The 18089-nt window shown below is 49.4% G+C and overlaps 1 protein-coding gene across 1 annotated transcript in view; it reads right to left on the bottom strand.

Annotated features, from left to right (window-relative positions):
* Positions 1–2458: 2458 nt before the first annotated feature.
* Positions 2459–18089, bottom strand: part of LOC144737815 (uncharacterized) — a 28648-nt gene continuing 13017 nt past the window's right edge. Inside the window, exon 3 of the mRNA XM_078620689.1 lies at positions 2459–3208. Coding sequence (XP_078476815.1) covers positions 2459–3208 — 750 coding nt within the window. The remainder of the gene's footprint in view (positions 3209–18089) is intronic.

The raw sequence follows: 18089 nt of genomic DNA, 5'->3' as shown, positions 1-18089 counted from the left end.
GGCGGGGTCAGGTAGAGGTCATAGAGGTGGGTGATCTAAAGACAGTGCATCAACTAAGGGACAAGAAAGAGAGAGTTCGAGAAGGGAAGGCGAGACCAAGTGTGGGCGGAGGTTCACGCCGAGAATGAGAGAGGGGGAGGAACGAGGTTTGGGGCTGTTTTGGCTGGTTGCTGTCTCGTCGTCGTCGTTGCTATATCGTGACGCCTGGGGTCTGAAACCGCGTTAAAGGCTAAATAAAATAACCCTCTGCAGTGTGAGTCCGGAGTCATTGCAATTGTAATGATTCATTATTTCACGGGCTAATATTGGGTTTGTGCGATTATTTTACATATTCATACTGAATATTGTTATTTGATTCCATTTAGATGGAACATTCATCCATTAGTGGACAGCTTGATATTAATACCACCAAAGGGTTATTCAAATAATTTTAATCCCATCCTGATCCTGCACCTTCCGTTTCACATATCCCACCCTTGGTTCGCACGTCCATATTACATGCATACATGTTACATACAGACATTACATTCATGCATATTACATACATGTTACATACTCACGAGTGTGAAGCTAAGAATTTGAATGAGATTCGAATATCACAATTCAATGTACGGTGTTCTAATCTGTAATACGAGTTCACAACATTATAGTTTACTATAACACTAGTTTGTAGTGTTATTTTAAAGCGTTGAAATGTATAGCTCATAGTTTAAAGGTTATATTCTTAGAGGTTATAATGTTAGAGTATGCAATGTGAGTTTACAATTTGAGAGTTTGTGGACGTGCCCTATTCTCGTGGGACCCGACACGGATTTGGAAATAATTGGTATGATCATGTTTGAGCTGGGATGAGCGACTAATGTTTACTTTGATTAATCATAACTGTGTGTAGGTTAGTGCCATCGGGGCTTAGTGAATACTACTCATGAATGCACTCATACTTCTTTCGGATTTAAATTGAAATCCTGTTGGTAGAACAAGTCGCCTGCCTTTTCTAGACGAATTGTTATCTTCAAGTGCGTCCGTAAATATAGTGCTAAAATACACAGCATAGGGAAGGCTGCCTTGTTGGGGAGATGTAGTTTGGCTAAGTCGTTCTCGCCGGGTGATGACACGGATTCTGAAACAATGGAGTTAAACACTCGCTGCTTGGCCCCGTCGACAGCAGCGAAGGCTGTCATATACCGCCCCATTTACGAGTTGGCTGTATGATGTGTATAGTTGAAGGTGTTAGGTGTTGTCTTCTTCTAACAGCTATTAACGTGCCTGTGTTGTCTGTTTTTACGATTTGTCCATTGATGTTGTTTTTATTGCGGCGTTCTGTCACTTGAGTGTTGCAGTTTGTTTAAGAATTCGTCACGTGAGCGTGGTGTTTTGCTTGTGGGAATTTCGCTTTGTCACAATTTGTGATTGTCATAATAATTGTAACGATTCATAATGTCATGAGTTTATAATGGGTTTGTGCGTGTATTTATATAAATATATTCCGTCTTTTGTTTTTCGATGACATCTAGCAGTACACTATACATACATATGAGCAGAGTGCGATTCTTATACAACCAGTGTTCTTCTAATGATATTGTAATACCTTACCTACGTTTACATAGTTATAAATTAAACACTAGTTTATAATCGTTTAATGTTTAGTGTTATCGTTTATAGTATTACAGTTTACATGTTATAGAGTACAGTTTATCCCCGACATACTTCAGGATTAGGGACTGTTACGTTGATGAACGATTAACTACGGGGACCTTTTCCCCTCAATGAACACGTGTTAATCGTGTAGACAACTAAGATGCTGCGGGTTAAGGGCACACTTGTGTGATGGAGATCCTCCACCTGAAATTCTCTTAACATAGGAACATTATAAAATAAAGACCGGACAAACATTTGTTAAAAATACGTTTTTATTCATCTGCAATCATTTTTACGTCAAAACTCGAAGGAGATATTTATTATGTCCTATGTTCACACATTTCCAGTACAATGCAAACCATATCCGTTCCAGGAATACCAAAGCGTTAAAGTATCATTCCCCATGATTTCCTTATTAGTTCACCACATTTGTTCACTGTGCGTCTATGTTGAAGTCAAGGCCATATATCCAACGAACGCGTCATCAATGTACATCCTGAAATCAGCTATCTAAAATCGATTAATACCAATCAAAAAAAGCTGTACACTTGACAAAAAAATCTTTAAAATATTGAGCAAAGATGTACCTACAGATGCATTCTAACTTTAGCACAACAGGAACACTTAACGACTACAATTGAACCCTCTCACAACCGGTGCTCATTACACCACTTCGGCAAGTAATCCGATAACATTACAAACCACAACTGTGCACGTCATTAAACTCACAAAAACTGTAAAACTAAAATGGCTAAAATTACACACAAAAATACTCGATACGGATTAATAGGTATAACCACATGACATAATATTTTTTCAGTCACCCCGAGCTCTCTGGTTGACTCTCGAGCCACTCCATTACATCCAGCCATCTCTCGGGATCCAACTGCATGGGATCGAAGGTGGAAACTTCTTCAGGACTCATTGCAGCACCTTGAATTTCAGCTTTTGATTTCAGTTTCCTATCATTGTGGACCTTCTGATGCTTGTTCATGGTTGATGACCGTGCAAATGCCTTCCCACACACAGAGCACGGGAATGGCTTCTCACCAGTGTGTGTTCTCTGATGGTTTTGAAGAGTTGACGAGTGTGAAAATGCCTTCCCACACACAGGGCACAGGAATGGCTTCTCACCCGTGTGTGTTCTCTGATGACTCTGAAGATGTGATGACTGTGCAAATGCCTTTCCACACACAGAGCACAGGAATGGCTTCTCTCCCGTGTGTGTTCTCTGATGGTCTTGAAGAGTTGACGAGTGTGCAAATGCCTTCCCACACACAGGGCACAGGAATGGCTTCTCGCCCGTGTGTGTTCTCTGGTGACTCTGAAGATGTGATGAGTGTGCAAATGTCTTCCCACACAGAGGGCACAGGAATGGCTTCTCGCCCGTGTGTGTTCTCTTATGAGTTTGAAGAGTTGATGACTGTGCAAATGCTTTCCCACACACAGGGCACAGGAATGGCTTCTCGCCCTTGTGTGTTCTCTGGTGTCTCTGAAGAAGTGATGGTCGTGAAAAGGACTTCCCGCACACAGAGCAATTGAATGGCTTCTTGCCTCCGTGTACGTGGGGCTGTGGAGAGCGTCTCTGCTCCATGTGAGCGTAGTAACAGCAGCGGTGTTATCGAGTCAAAAGTACGCAATCGGCCTCGATTTAAAGTGTTAAGCGTTGAGTTTTGGATTTTGTTAACTGCTAAAACAAGAACGACACTCGCGTCTAACCGAGACGCAAAAAATTCCCGCTAATTTGACGACGAACACGTTTAAGAGTTTATCCACGAAAATAGACACTTACTTGGAGATTCACGGTATATCGGTGTCTGGAACCCGTCTGAAGATGTCGCCACGAACTCTCCGGACGCAAAGTCGCCTAACTGTCGACACAGCAATTGTGCTCGCCAGGCTGCGTTGTCTCGCGGTTGAAGGGCGATCAGCAGAGCGACGAGTCGAGCGTCCAACCTCATCAATTTCCCTCTCGAAATGGCATTGAGCTCTGCTTCTGAGCCGCCTTATAACTCCCCCCCTAGGATCCAATCTTTTGTCTTTCAGGATATTTGCATTCGATTGTTAATTTTGGAAGGTACAATCCGCATGTCTATTAACATACCGAAGGGTAATGTGCCCATTGTGCTTCATGCATGAATATGTAAGTGCATCTCAGTGTGTAATTGTGCGCCTATTTTGAATAAATCGAAAAGCTTTGTCCTCGATTTAAAGTGAATGCAGAGAAATTAGCATGTAACTTTAGAAAAGGAAGAGAGCGCCTTCTCGACGAGGGAGTGAACCCCAATAGGTAATATTATTTTACAGCGTTTCAATGGATAGGTTGTAGTTCATAGGTTATAATATTATGTTTCACTATGATAGAGCTTAACATGTGAGAGTAGACAATATCAGAGTTGATCAAATGCGACGATCAAGGGCGTCAATCGGGTGAGTTTGATCAGAGGCTTGAATCAAAGGCGTCATCCCATCACGGAACATCACCACCCTGCGTATATCACAGCAACAGAAGCAACTACAGCAGCAACAACAGCAGCGACAACAACAGCAGCAACATCACATTTCGAGGGCGACGCAGCTACTTCCGATTCTGCTGCCCAGCTGTTTGTAGTCGTTTCACATATTCCACCCTTGTTTCGCACGTCCATATTACATACATACATTTTACATGCATACATGTTACATACAGACATATTACATTAATGCATATTACATACAGACATGTTACATACTCACGAGCATAGTGTGATTCTTAGAGGATGACGGTGTGAAGCTAAGAATTCGAATGAGAGTCGAAAATCACACTTCAATGTACGGTGTTCTAATCTGTAACACTAGTTTATGATGTAATTTCATAGCGTTATAATGTATCGCACATAGCTTATATTGTTAGAGTTCACAACATTATAGTTTACTATAACACTAGTTTGTAGTGTCATTTTAAAGCGTTACAATGTATAGCTCATAGTTTAAAGGTTACATTGTTAGAGTTTATAATGTTAGGGTATTCAATGTGAGTTTACAATTTGAGAGTTTGTGGACGTGCCTTGTTCTCGTGGGACCCGACACGGATTTGGAAAAAATTGCTATGATCATGTCTGAGCTGGGATGAGCTACTAATGTTTACTTTGATTAATCATAACTGTGTGTAGGTGAGTGCAATCGGGGCTGAGTGAATACTACTCATGAATGAACTCATAATTGTTTCGGATATAAATTTTAAATCGTGTTAGTAGAACAAGTCGCCTGCCTTTTCTAGACGAATTGTTATCTTCAAGTGCGTCCATAAATATACTGCTAAAATACACAGCATAGGGAAGGCTGCCTTGTTGGGACGATGTCGTTTGGCTAAGGCGCTGTGGCAGGGTGATGACACGGATTCTGAAACAATGGAGTTAAACACTCGCTGCTTGGCCCCGTCGACAGCAGCGAAGGCTGTCATATACTGCCCCATTTACGAGTTGGCTGTATGATGTGTATAGTTGAAGGTGCTAGGTGTTGTTTTCTTCTAACAGCTACTAACGTGCGTGTGTTGTCTGTTTTTAGGATTTGTCCATTGATGTTGTTTTTTTTTACTGCGGCGTTTTTTTTGTTGAGTTCTGTTACTGAAGTGTTGCAGTTTGTTTAAAAATTCGTCACGTGAGCGTGGTGTTTTGCTTGTGGGAATTTCGCTTTGTCACAATTTGTGATTGTTATAATAATTCTAACGATTCATAATCTCATGAGTTTATAATGGGTTTGTGCGTGTATTTATATAAATATATTCCGTCTTTTGTTATTTGATGACATCTAGCAGTGAAAATCGTGATTGTAATATGACCATCTTAAACAACTACGCTGGTTTGGTCGTCTGCGTGCGTATCTGGACGTTAATTTGTTTACGGTCCCGCCCAAACAGCTCGCTCTGATTTCGAAGAGAGCGAAAGCTCACTTTCATTCGATAAAAATAAATAAATAAAACGCCCGGAAAAGAGCAAAAGCATAGGTCTGCCAAGGTCTGCGCCACAGTGCTGCAGTGCACTGTGGGCGCAGACCCTGCGCTGAGTGAGTGCGGTGTGTATGCAAGTGTGCGAATGGTAGTTACGCTAATATTACGTTTATTTATGTAAAAAATGGGTGCTGCGTGCTGCGATTAGTGGAGTCCCCAAACAACTTTACCTTACGAGTAGGCAGGGGTCGCTATACAGTGAGTCTTAGCGGACTGAGCTGGCAGCTTCACCTGCCGGAACCACGGAGGGTTGCGTAGCGCCCCCTACAGTTTCGCCCATGGGTCAATACCCCCATGGGGCATCCCAGCTGACTGTTTGATGGGTATAATGGGTACTTTTCGGTTTATCCGGCTTATTACCATTATTATGTATTGACGTTGATCACGTCTCCATGGACGGCTTGCTGTCTACTTCGGTTGTGTAATTGAGATGTTGTGCATGCTGCTGCTGGTAAGGGCATGTGTTGCATAATATGCAGCATGTGTCCGCGTATCATGTTTGGCACGGATGCAGTTGGCGTTACTGTACATTTATGATGTTTTGGAGTTCCAATCCCATGCACTTTGAAATGTAATAAACTGTCAAAAAAGGTTGTAGGCCGCCCCCCGCCGCTGTCACTCTCTGGCCGTTGCACAAGCCATATCGGAATTTGCGAAATGCTAAAACAATGAGTACAGTGTGACACCACCCGGGTAACTCCCGGGATCAAAATGGGCATTGGAAAGTGATCGCTTTATTGAGATGATTATGGTACTACCACAGGGTATTGTGAACGGTTCAGGAGGAGGAGAGGTCTGGATTTGTAAGTCTCACAGTACCGGTAAGAAGCGCCGGGTGGGGGATGCCCTCCACTGGGGTACTAATTCTGTCATTATTAGTATACGATCAAGCAATGTTTCTATCTGCAAGCTGTCATAACTGAAACGATCCCCGTTATTGTTCGATTGAGAAATGGAGTGACCCACACCTCTGATAACATATATGAGGAACCCAAAAATCTGATGCATGCGTAAAACACCCACAATGGGAATACGTAAACGTAAAAACACCAACAAAATATTTTTTTATAAGAAAAAAATAGGTGGCCCCATGACGGATTTGTCTGTGTGTGTACATACAGACGGAGGATGCAGGGGCCAACCTGTGTGCGATCGGAACGGTGCAATTGCTGACCAATGTCACTGTGGATGGCGCACACGCTGACGCACACCGGAGCTGTGTCTTTGCCATGCAAGGACATGGTGGATGGTGGAGCGCATATGGATGGTGCGTTACGAATAAAATGAAACAAAACAAACCGCTGGAAGCAGCCATGCGAGCAGGCTACCTTGAGAGCGATCGCGAATGGGTTGCGTGTCTGGAAGAAGCCTCGCTCTTTCAGATGCCGTACCAGCTTCGTCAACTCTTCGCTACCATTCTGCTGTATTCCATGCCAGCAGTTACGAAGGCTCTCTGGGATAAATTCTACGACGAATTGGCTCGCGATTACGAGTACCAGTACCGCCAGCTGACCAACAAAGAAGAAATGGTAAATCTTCTTGGTTCTTTCGGTAAAGTCACGTAGAAGGGAAGTAATAAAATTAAAAAAATTAAACATAATAAAATAATTCTCACGACGTTTCGGCCACAACGCAAGCAGCCGTCCTCAGTTGAAAACCAGGTCTGTCGAGGCGACAGCGTCTGAATGAAACAGCACACGTGCTTGGAGCATATATATAAGCTGGGTTGGAAGGGGGGGAAAGGGTGCCTTGACAAAATAATTTGCATATCAATAGGAATTTAGCATATTTATGGAAAATGCAGGTATGTGATTAGTACTACTTATGCCCGTGCATTATGCAGGATTAGCAGCATCAAAGGGAGTGGATATGGGAAATGCAGGTATGTGATTAGTACTACTTATACCCGTGCATTATGCAGGATTAGCAGCATCAAAGGGAGGGGATATGGGAAATGCAGGTATGTGATTAGTACTACTTATACCCGTGCATTATGCAGGATAAGCAGCATCAAAGAAAATAAAAGAAATGGTAAAGTTCAAGACCCTTCACAGCCTCCATGAGTTCCTCACGGCAGGTGGGATGGCTCTGTCGGACTTTGACGACCTCCCGCAGCTTTCCGAGTACCCACACTTGGTCTTGGACTCGCTGCTTGAGAACAATCATATCCGCCGCGAATTGGACACGAAGGACTTTCCATTTCGACTTCGGCGCAAACAGTTCCCCATTGTCCCAGCCTTCGCGATGACCATCAACAAGGCGCAAGGGCAAACTGTTCACAACCTGGGATTATATCTACCAACGCCATGCTTCTCGCACGGCCAACTGTACGTGGCACTATCGCGAGTCACGGCAAGATCCAACATCAAGGCGCTTATTGAGGGACCTGACGACGAGGAGGAAGACGGAGTGTACACGAAGAATATCGTGTATCGCCAGATATTTCAATAAGTTGCATTCTATATTTGAATAGGTTGCATTCTTTAATATTGTCGATTGAGCGTCTCATAAAAATGCATAAAACCTCACAAAAATAAACATAAAACAATCACCAAAACATGTCTATTGTGTCCAGCCACTTTCAACTCCCCACCAACCAAGCATATACACACCGCCCGCGAAGCGGGCGGCGACTGCTAGTGTATGTATAGATCGGGAGAGGGAAGGCGGCCGGGGAGCAGTGCACAGATTCCCACGACGGGCCTTTGTGATGGACACCGCCGCATGAACTTCAATAATGGGGGCCTGCGTGAGAAAGGGATTGATTGGAATTTGCGCTGCGCAACGCCGCACATTGATTAGCATATCACAGGCGCCCGGAACCGCGGCGCGCGTGCTTGAGCGCGCAGGCCCCATCACCGGAACCGCCGTGCGCGTGCCAGAGGGGCGCTAGCCCATTGTTCAGAGTCGCATCCCTTTGAGGTAGGGAGGATAAATAGGGGGCGCAAAGGGGAAATCGCTCCCTTGTCTCCAGCGCCAGAGGACCAGCAGCAGCTCCAGCCAGCGACCCGGACGTCCGTGCGACGCACCGAGGTACGCTGTTAGCACAAGGATCAGCGGACCGCCGTGGACACTTGACGGTGAGTGGGGAGGCGAAGTAGGATAATAGCCGATAGATAGGGAATAGGTACAGGTTTAGTGGAACAGGCCAGCCTCGTCGACTCACTGATGTAACATCAATTACCAGGTAGCAGACAATACATCATTAATAGCGAAGCGTGGCCTCGCGTGATCTTGTCGAGCAGTGTGAGCGTGTGTACACACTGGTTCGCCACGTGAGTGAGCGCTGCGCGGAGCTGAGCACGTGGGTGAGCGTGTGTACACAGTGGTTCTGTAGTGCTGCGGCTCGCCTCGGGGGAGCGCTGCGCAGAGCGGTGCGAGAGTGGGTGTCGCGTGTGTTCACTCCGTGTGTGATACAGGTGCGCGATCATAACGCGAATATTCAGTGGTGAGTGAGTGCCGCGGAGAGCTGTGTGCGTGAGTGCGCATACGTTCGTTACGTTTCGGATACGGATGCGCATTGGTAACGTGGTTATTCGACGTGGAGGCGAGTGCCGCACAGTGCTATAGACGGGCACACGCTCGCAGTGTGCGAGAGCTGTACGTGGCGGTGTAAAGAGGGGGAGTGTGACGTTTGATTGATGATGCTGTGCGCACGTATGCTCGCAGCGTGGGAGCGCGAGGCTGTAACAGTAGGGGCGTCGCGTTCGAATGCCGGCGAAACCGTAGCGGGTAATAGGGCGGTGGGGTAACGTAAACGGAATAGGGGATGCAGGCGGGAGGGACCCCGGGGGCCAACGGCCCCCACACAGACAACACACGCACGTTAGTATCTGTTAGAAGAAGACAACACCTAGCACCTTCAACTATACACATCATACAGCCAACTCGTAAATGGGGCGGTATATGACAGCCTTCGCTGCTGTCGACGGGGCCAAGCAGCGAGTGTTTAACTCCATTGTTTCAGAATCCGTCTCATCACCCGGCCACAGCGCCTGAGCCAAACTACATCTCCCGAACAAGGCAGCTTTCCCTATGCTGTGTATTTTAGCAGTATATTTACGGACGCACTTGAAGATAACAATTCGTCTAGAAAAGGCAGGCGACTTGTTCTACCAATATGATTTCAATTTATATCCGAAAGTTCATTCATGAGCAGTATTCACTAAGCCCAGATGGCACAGTTATGATTAATACAAGTAAACATTAGTCGCTCATCCCAGCTCAGACATGATCATAGCAATTTTTTTCAAATTCGTATCGGGTCCCACGAGAACAGGGCACGTACACAAACTCTCAAATTGTAAACTCACATTGTATACTCTAACATTATAAACTCTATCAATATAACCTTTAAACTATGAGCTATACATTGCGACGCTTTAAAATAACACTACAAACTAGTGTTATAGTAAACTATAATGTTGTGATCTCTAACAATATAAGCTATGAGCGATACATTATAACGCTATAAAATAACATCATAAACTAGTGTTACAGATTAGAACACCGTACATTGAAGTGTGATATTTAAATCTCATTCGAATTCTTAGCTTCACACCGTGGACCTCTAAGAATCACACTATGCTCGTGAGTATGTAACATGTCTGTATGTAACATGTATGAATGTATAATGTATGTATGTAATATGGACGTGACAACCAATGGTGGGATATGTGATACGGAAGGTGCAGGATCAGGATGGGATTGAAATTATTTGAATAACACTTTGGTGGTATTAGGATCAAGCTGTCCACTATTCGATGAATGTTCCATCTCAACGGCATCAAATAGCATTATTCAGTATGAATATGTAAAATAATCGCACAAACACAATATTAGCCCGTGAAATAATGAATCGTTACAATTGTAATGACTCCGAGGGTTCTTTTATTTAGCCTTTAACGCGGTTTCAGACCCCAGGCGTCACGATATAGCAACGACGACGACGAGACAGCAACCAGCCAACACAGCCCCAAACCACGTAGGGTGGTGTATAGTAATACAGTATATAATTTAATGTTGGGTTTGTCTATGGCAGCATATAGTACGGGATAGACCCGTGTGATGTAAAGGAAAAAGGTTTAGCTGGAAGCATATTTTAATTTTTGCGACATAGAATTGTAATGTATTACTTACTGTTAGTAGCTCAGCTTATTGGAGAGTATAATTAGTATACTGATGATACTATGTCATTTATACTTTAGTTCTTTACGTGGTTGTATAGTCACTGCAACTACATACTGTTAAAACATTTTTCCTTTGTTAATGCTACCCCCATCCCTTCCCTTTGATGCTGCTAATCCTGCATAATGAACGGGCATAATATGACTTTGAACCCCCCCCCCCGCCCACCTGCTACGCATTTCCCATAAATATGCTAAATTCCTCTTGATATGCAAATTATTTTGTCAAGGCGCTCTCCTTCCCCCTCCAACCCAGCTTAAGTCTACGCTCCAAGCTTGGTGGTGTTTCATTCTTCACCTGAGGACGGCTGCTTGCCTTGTAGCCGAAACGTCGCGAGAATTATTTTATAATGTTTTATTTTTTTTATTTTATTATTTCCCTTCTACGTGACTTTACCGAAAGAACCAAGAAGATTAAACGACTATGAACTGGTTTTATATTTTTTACCACCATACACGTAGGGACGGTATTATAACCTAATTAGATGTATTATAATCGCACTCTACACATATGTATGTAAATTATCTGTTCAATCGAATCGGGGGACGGATATTCGAACTGTGGGGGTTTGCAGGGTTAGAATCGCATTAAATTCTTATAATAACAATATGCTCGTATTCGCATTTACTGTGCTTGAATGTATGTTATGTGCAAATGCGAATCGTTAATCATAAATGCGAGGCAGGGGTTAAAATGTGCATGTTTAATCCAGTGTTAACGTTATATTATATTTAAGGACAATATTGTTGATTCGTCTGGACATGGCACGTGCCTTGTTCGTCTCGATCAACCAAAATTAGTACAATGTCGGTCATAGAGGATTTCGAGTTCATTCATGAGTAGTATTCGCTGAGCCCCGATGACACAGACCTACACACAAACAAAGTAATCTTTATTCACTTAATTATCAGCTCAGACATGATCATCGCAATCATTTCCAAAGACGTGTGGGGTACCGCGAGAGCAGGGCCCGGCAACAAATATCTGGACAGCGGAAGCAGCAGAATCAGAAGTAGCTGCGTCGCCCTCGAAATGTGATGTTGCTGCTGCTGTTGTTGCTGCTGTTGTTGCTGCTGTGTTTGCTTCAGCTGTTATAAACGAAGGGAGGTGTGTTCCGTGATCTGATGACGCCTTTGATTAAATATTATGATCAAACGCACCCGATTGACGCTCTTGATCGTCGCATTTTATCAACTCTGACATTGTAAACTTTCACATGTTAAACTCTAACATAGTGAAATATAATATTATAATCTATGAACTACAACTTATCCATTATAACGCTGTAAAATACGATTAACTGGTATAGTGCAAAACGACATAATTGGAGGTATGGGATTATAATCGCATACTAATCATTAGAATCGCACAGAGCTCATGTGAATCACACTGTGGATTTCCGTATAGTAAGTGAATATGCGAACCCGGGGGTGGGATATGCAGGAATAGAATCGAATTACAATCATTCAAATCCCGCTAGTCGTATTAGAATCACACTGTTCACTGTTGGATGAATGTGTCGAATCAATATGATCGAATAGATATATACAGTATATATACACATACAAAGAGTAAAACAATCATACATTGTAACTTATATACAATACACATGAATTATTTAAACTGAGTGTCGTATTTTACGTGGTCAGATGGAGCGCAGTGGATCGTATCGTCTCCTCTGCTTTTCGGAATCCGTGTGATCACCCAGTCACATCACCTAACTCCAGTCACAGCGCCTCACCCAAACGACATCTCCCCAGCGCCGTAGCGAGCCTACTCTCCGACGAGGAGGAAGAGCTCGCCATCGCAGTAAGTGGACGGGCAAGGGAGCCCCAGAGACCCAGCGAAACAACCCCGGGTTGGGTAGCCGGGTTACAGACCGGCATAGGAGATATGGACGGTAAGATAACCAACGTAGGTGAGAATATGACCAAGCTGCAATCCTCCGTTGAGACCATCCGATCCGAGATGGGGGAACTAGACTCCACGGTAGGAGGGCTAACTGGAAGGAAAGCCCGACTAGAAGCAGAGTATGAGCAGCAGCGCACTGGGGGAGGAGGGAGTGGGCAAAGAGCCCACTACGGAGCCGCCACCCCTCCCCGGGCGTGTTATGTGTGCGATCGGCGAGGGCATCTCAGGAGGGACTGTCCTCAGGTCGCCCGAGCTAGACAAGAGCTAAGGTCAAACACTAAGGCCCCCCTAGAGAGGGGACCACCGGGGGGTCAAATCGACGTAGCCCCGACACAAACAAGCTGTGAGAATAATGGCGAGCGAGTGATCTCCACACAGGTTCCAGCAACAATGCCAACGGAAACGGTGACTCATGGCGACTGGCTACGGGAGCTGGTGGCGGGGATCACGGGGGCCACGTCGCTGGTGGAAGGGGAGGTAAACAGAGTGCGTACCCGAATCCTGCTGGACACGGGGGCGGTGGCCTCGCTCGTGAGCGCAGCGCACTGCAGCGCGATCGGGGTCGACGTGCGTCACCTGCAGGCCCCGGACCGCGCGCTGCACATGGCGAGCGGAGCCGGAATGGGGTTGCTGGGGAGAGCCACCCTAGAGGTCCGCATAGGCAGCCAGGTGTGCACCCAGGAGTTCTACGTGTCGAGTGCGTTGTGTCACGAGTGTATCGCAGGTACCGTCCTCTTAGAACGGCTGGGACTCAACGTGCAACCCCGCCAGCGATGCGCCACCATGGAGAGCAACGGCGAGCGGATACCGTTCCTGGGACGAGAACCAACGCGCCCCCGCTTCGCACCTGTGGCCGCTATCCTGGCGACGGCAGTCACCATCGGGCCGCTCACCGAGATGCTGGTGCCGGTGGCAACATCCCCCACCGACCCCGCGTTCCGACCATCAGGAGAGGTAATGCTAACTCCTCACCCGGAGTTGGCAAAACGGTATGGGGTCGTGGGATCCGCCACGTTGGTAAACGCAGATGGGGACCGATTGTTTATGCGGATGTTTAACCCGCACAATACTCCAGCGATACTGCGACGGCGCACCCCGATCGCCACTGTACACCCCCTGCACGCACGCCACTCTGACGAATCGGTGTTCGCACTCTGGGCTGAGGACCCCGGTCGTCCTGAGGGTGACCAGGACCTTGCCTGGCGAGTCGGCCCGACTCCCCGAGCCGAGGTCATTCCCCTGCTCGACGCGTTACATGTACCATGGGCGGATTTACCTAAGGGAGAGGCCGATCGGCTGCGCGAGTTACTGCGGGAGTATGCCGACGTATTCAGTGAACACGACTCGGACGTGGGTCGGACCGATCTTGTTAAGCACCAAATTGACACCGGTGCAGCCCGACCCATCAAACTCCCTGCGTACCGAGTGGGCGCACATAATTCAGCCCTCGGCGAGCCCCTCGTCAGCCCCAGTGGTACTAGTAACGAAAAAGGATGGGTCAACCCGGTTCTGCGTCGATTACCGTAAACTAAATGCAGTCACGCTCGGCGATGCCTTCCCCATACCCCGCATCGACGACACCTTCGACAGCCTCGCCGGAGCGCGATATTTTTCCACCCTCGATCTCGCGTCCGGGTACTGGCAGGTGGAGATGGCGGAGGAGGATCGGCCGAAAACCGCATTCGCCACCCCGATGGGGCTATTCGAGTTTCGAGTACTCCCGTTCGGACTCACCAATGCGCCCGCGACGTTCCAGCGGCTGATGGAGTTGGTGATGCGGGGCTTGCAATGGGAACAGTGCCTGATTTACTTGGATGATGTGATAGTGTTCAGTAGATCTTTGTCTGAGCATTGGTCCAGGCTTCGAGAGGTGTTCCAGCGACTGCGGGCGGCTCATCTCAAGCTCAAGCCACGTAAGTGTTACATCGCACAACGCGAGGTGGGGTACCTCGGGCATCGCGTCAGCGAGGCAGGCGTGCACACCGATCCGGAGAAGGTACGCGCTGTAGTGGAGTGGCCACGGCCAAGGAATCTGACGGAGATCAGATCCTTTTTGGGGCTCGCCACCTATTATCGTCGATTTGTAAAGGGATTCAGCGAGATTGCACGCCCTCTCACCCAACTCACCTCCCCTAAGCACCCCTACCAGTGGACGGGGGCCTGCCAGACGGCCTTCACCACTCTCAAAGATCACCTCACCCACGCCCCCACCCTCGCTTTCCCCGATTTTACCACCGATTTTATTTTGGACACCGACGCCTGCAGCAGCGGGTTGGGCGCGGTGTTGTCACAGGTACAGGATGGGACGGAACGAGTCATCGCGTACGCCAGCCGGACCTTGAGTGGGGCCGAGCTGAACTATTGCGTGACCCGCCAAGAGTTGTACGCCGTGATTTTCGCATGCAAACAGTTCCGGCCGTATTTGTACGGCAGGAGATGTCGCGTACGCACTGACCATTATGCTCTGCAGTTCCTTCTTACATTCAAGGAGCCGTGGGGGCAGATGGCCCGGTGGTTGGCGCAGTTGCAGGAGTACAACCTGCAAATCGAGTATCGGGCTGGCCGGACGCATGCAAACGCGGACGCCTTGTCGAGGCGACCCACGGTGTACGCCGAGACAAGGGCGGAGGAGGCCTGCCCGTGTTTCACGGGGGGACGCTGCCGGCAGGCAACGGACCCCCGAGAGGCCGCGGCCACTGACCCCCCCCCCCCAGCGAGAGAGAGTGCAGTGTGCGCCACAGAGACCCTCACAGGTGGCACTGAGGATCCCGTCGACCGCCCGGCAAGCGCGGGACCCGCGGCTCGGGACCCGATCGGACGGATCCAGGAGGACGTCGGCTGCGCCTTCCCGGGCCTAAACGACGAGCAGCTGAAACAGACCCAGCAGCGAGATCCGGATCTGGCGGCAGTGGAGGCGGCACTGCGGGAGGAAAAGAGCGCCCTACCAGGACCCTGGAGCGGTTTGTATGCCCGGTTGTGTGTGCAGAACGGAGTGGTACGGGAGTTAACCGACGCCGGCCAGCCGGGGTGCATCTGTGTTCCTGCCCAGGTGCGACCCCAGCTGCTACGGCTGGTGCATGACCACCCACTCGGGGGCCACGATGGGGAACGACGCACGCGAGAGACCCTGCGTCGCCAGTATCTCTGGCCCAAATTGGCACAAGACGTGGCGGCCTGGGTACAGGGCTGCCGCGCCTGTCAGCAGTGTGGGCCGAAACCGGCACGATACCAGGTACCCCTAAGGCCGTTCCGCGTCAGCCGCACGAATCAGCTGGTCGGGATCGACCTACAGGGACCATTCCCGCGATCCCATCGAGGCAACCGGTATATCCTGGTCGCAGTAGAGTATTTCACCCGCTACCCCGTGGCAGTGGCCATCCCTGATAAAACGGCCTTGGTGGTGGCCCGGGCATTTGTGGAACATTACGTACTCAAGCACGGGATCCCAGAACGAGTCCTCACCGACCAGGGTAGCGAGTTCGAGGCCGAGCTGTTCCAGGCACTGTGCCGAGAATTCGGAATCCAGAAGTGCCGAACCACAGCGTACCACCCCCAAGCGAACGGTATGGTAGAGCGCATGAATCAGACCCTAGCGGGGAAACTCAAACGTATGGCGGCCGCAAACCAACGGGATTGGGACGAACACCTCCCCTACGCCCTTTTCGCCTACGCCACCACCGTACACACGTCGACGGGACAAACCCCGTTTTTAATGATGTTCGGCCGCGAGTCTCGTTTACCCGCAGATCTGCTATTCGGCGTCCCTTCCCCCCAGCCGGAGGAGGGAAGCCGCCCCGTGGAACACCTGTTGGAGACCCTGCGAGAAGCCCGAGGCCGAGCATACCCGCAAGGGGAAGCCGCGCATCGGCGGCAGGAACAGGGCACCCGACCCTGCGTGAAACCGCCCTTATTCCTGACAGTCGCTAAGGTGTGGCTACACACCCCTCGCGTCGGGGCCGGGCAGGTGGGGAAACTGACGACCTACTGGCGGGGACCCTGGACCGTGGTGCGACAGATTTCCCCCTAGACGGTACTAATTTATGGCGGGGAGAGGGATCGAGAGACGGTGGTCAACGTCCGCCGCTTAAAACCATGGAAAGCGGCCCCGGCGAGAGAGAACCCCGTCACCCGAAGGCCCCGAAATCCTGGAGTACCCGCACCCCTCGTGTTGGGGGGCCTCGCACCCTACATGGGCCCCGCCGGGCCCCCGAGACGCCCCGACCCCGCCAGGGGGCGGCGCGGACGACGGCCCCTAAACCCCTCCGCTTCTGAGTTTGTGCCCCAGCCCACAGGTGCCGGAGGACGGGGAGAGCCGCTGGAGTGGAGGAGGAGGCCGCCGCAGGAGCTGCAGAGGACGGAGCCACCCGCCCCGAGACCAGCCACGAGGTCCGGACGGACCCCCCGGACCCCGCAGCGTTTCCTCGTGTGCACGGCTCAAGCAAGGTGCTCCAGTCAACCCGGGACGGGGACCAGCACCTCGGGGGGCTATGTCATGCCGCCGCCACGAAGTCGTTCAGCAGGCGCCCCACCTACGACCTCGCCACCACCAAGCGACGGAGCCGACCCCGCGTCCCCCTCACCTCACCTCACATGAACACACCCGCACGCATTTCCCCCCCCCCCCCCCATAGAGCTCCGTGGGGAGGTCACCTGGCCGACCGGTTTTTTATCCGAGAAGCCCTTATCGGGATTAAACTTTCACGGTTTCCGGCGATCAGGGAATTGGACGACCTCCCCCGTGCTACGTTGCGCCGCGGCGCTGCGACCAGCCTTAATAAGGTGTGGTCGCGGCATGGGGCATTCGGCCACCGCGGTGGAGGCGCATTTTCCCCCCACACACACCCCCACGGGTCGACGAGACAGGCGGAGGAGGGAGGGGACAGCATGAATAGCGGGACCGCATGGACTCTTGCGCATAGTCATGGAGGGTTGGGAACATTACGCTTGAGCGCACAGGCCCCATTGTTAGGAAGGGTAAGGGAGTAATTAGGATGTACGCCGCCAACGCCGCTCACTGATTAGCATATCAAAAGCGCCCGGAACCGCCGTGCGCGGGCTCGAGGTGCACGAGCCCATTGTTCAGCGCAGCCTCCCTTTGAGGTAGGGAGGATAAATAGGGGGGCAAAAAGGGGAAATAGCTCTCTGACTCCAGCGCCAGGCGACCAGACGCAGCTCCAGCCAGCGACCCGGACGTCCGTGCGACGCACCGAGGTACGCTGTTGGCACAAGGATCAGCGGACCGCCGTGGACACTTAACAGTGAGTAAGAAGGTGAATTAGAATCATAGCAAATAAATCGGGAATAGGTATAGAGGTACCAGCGTAGGCCAGCCTCGTCGACTCACTGATTTAACATCTAGTCCCAG

The sequence above is a fragment of the Lampetra planeri genome, chromosome 74 (genome assembly GCF_965212315.1).
Source record: "Lampetra planeri chromosome 74, kcLamPlan1.2.h2, whole genome shotgun sequence".
Classification (NCBI taxonomy): Eukaryota; Metazoa; Chordata; class Hyperoartia; order Petromyzontiformes; family Petromyzontidae; genus Lampetra; species Lampetra planeri.
Note: the sequence above shows the minus strand (reverse complement) of the source record. Positions and strands in the feature narration are given on the sequence as shown.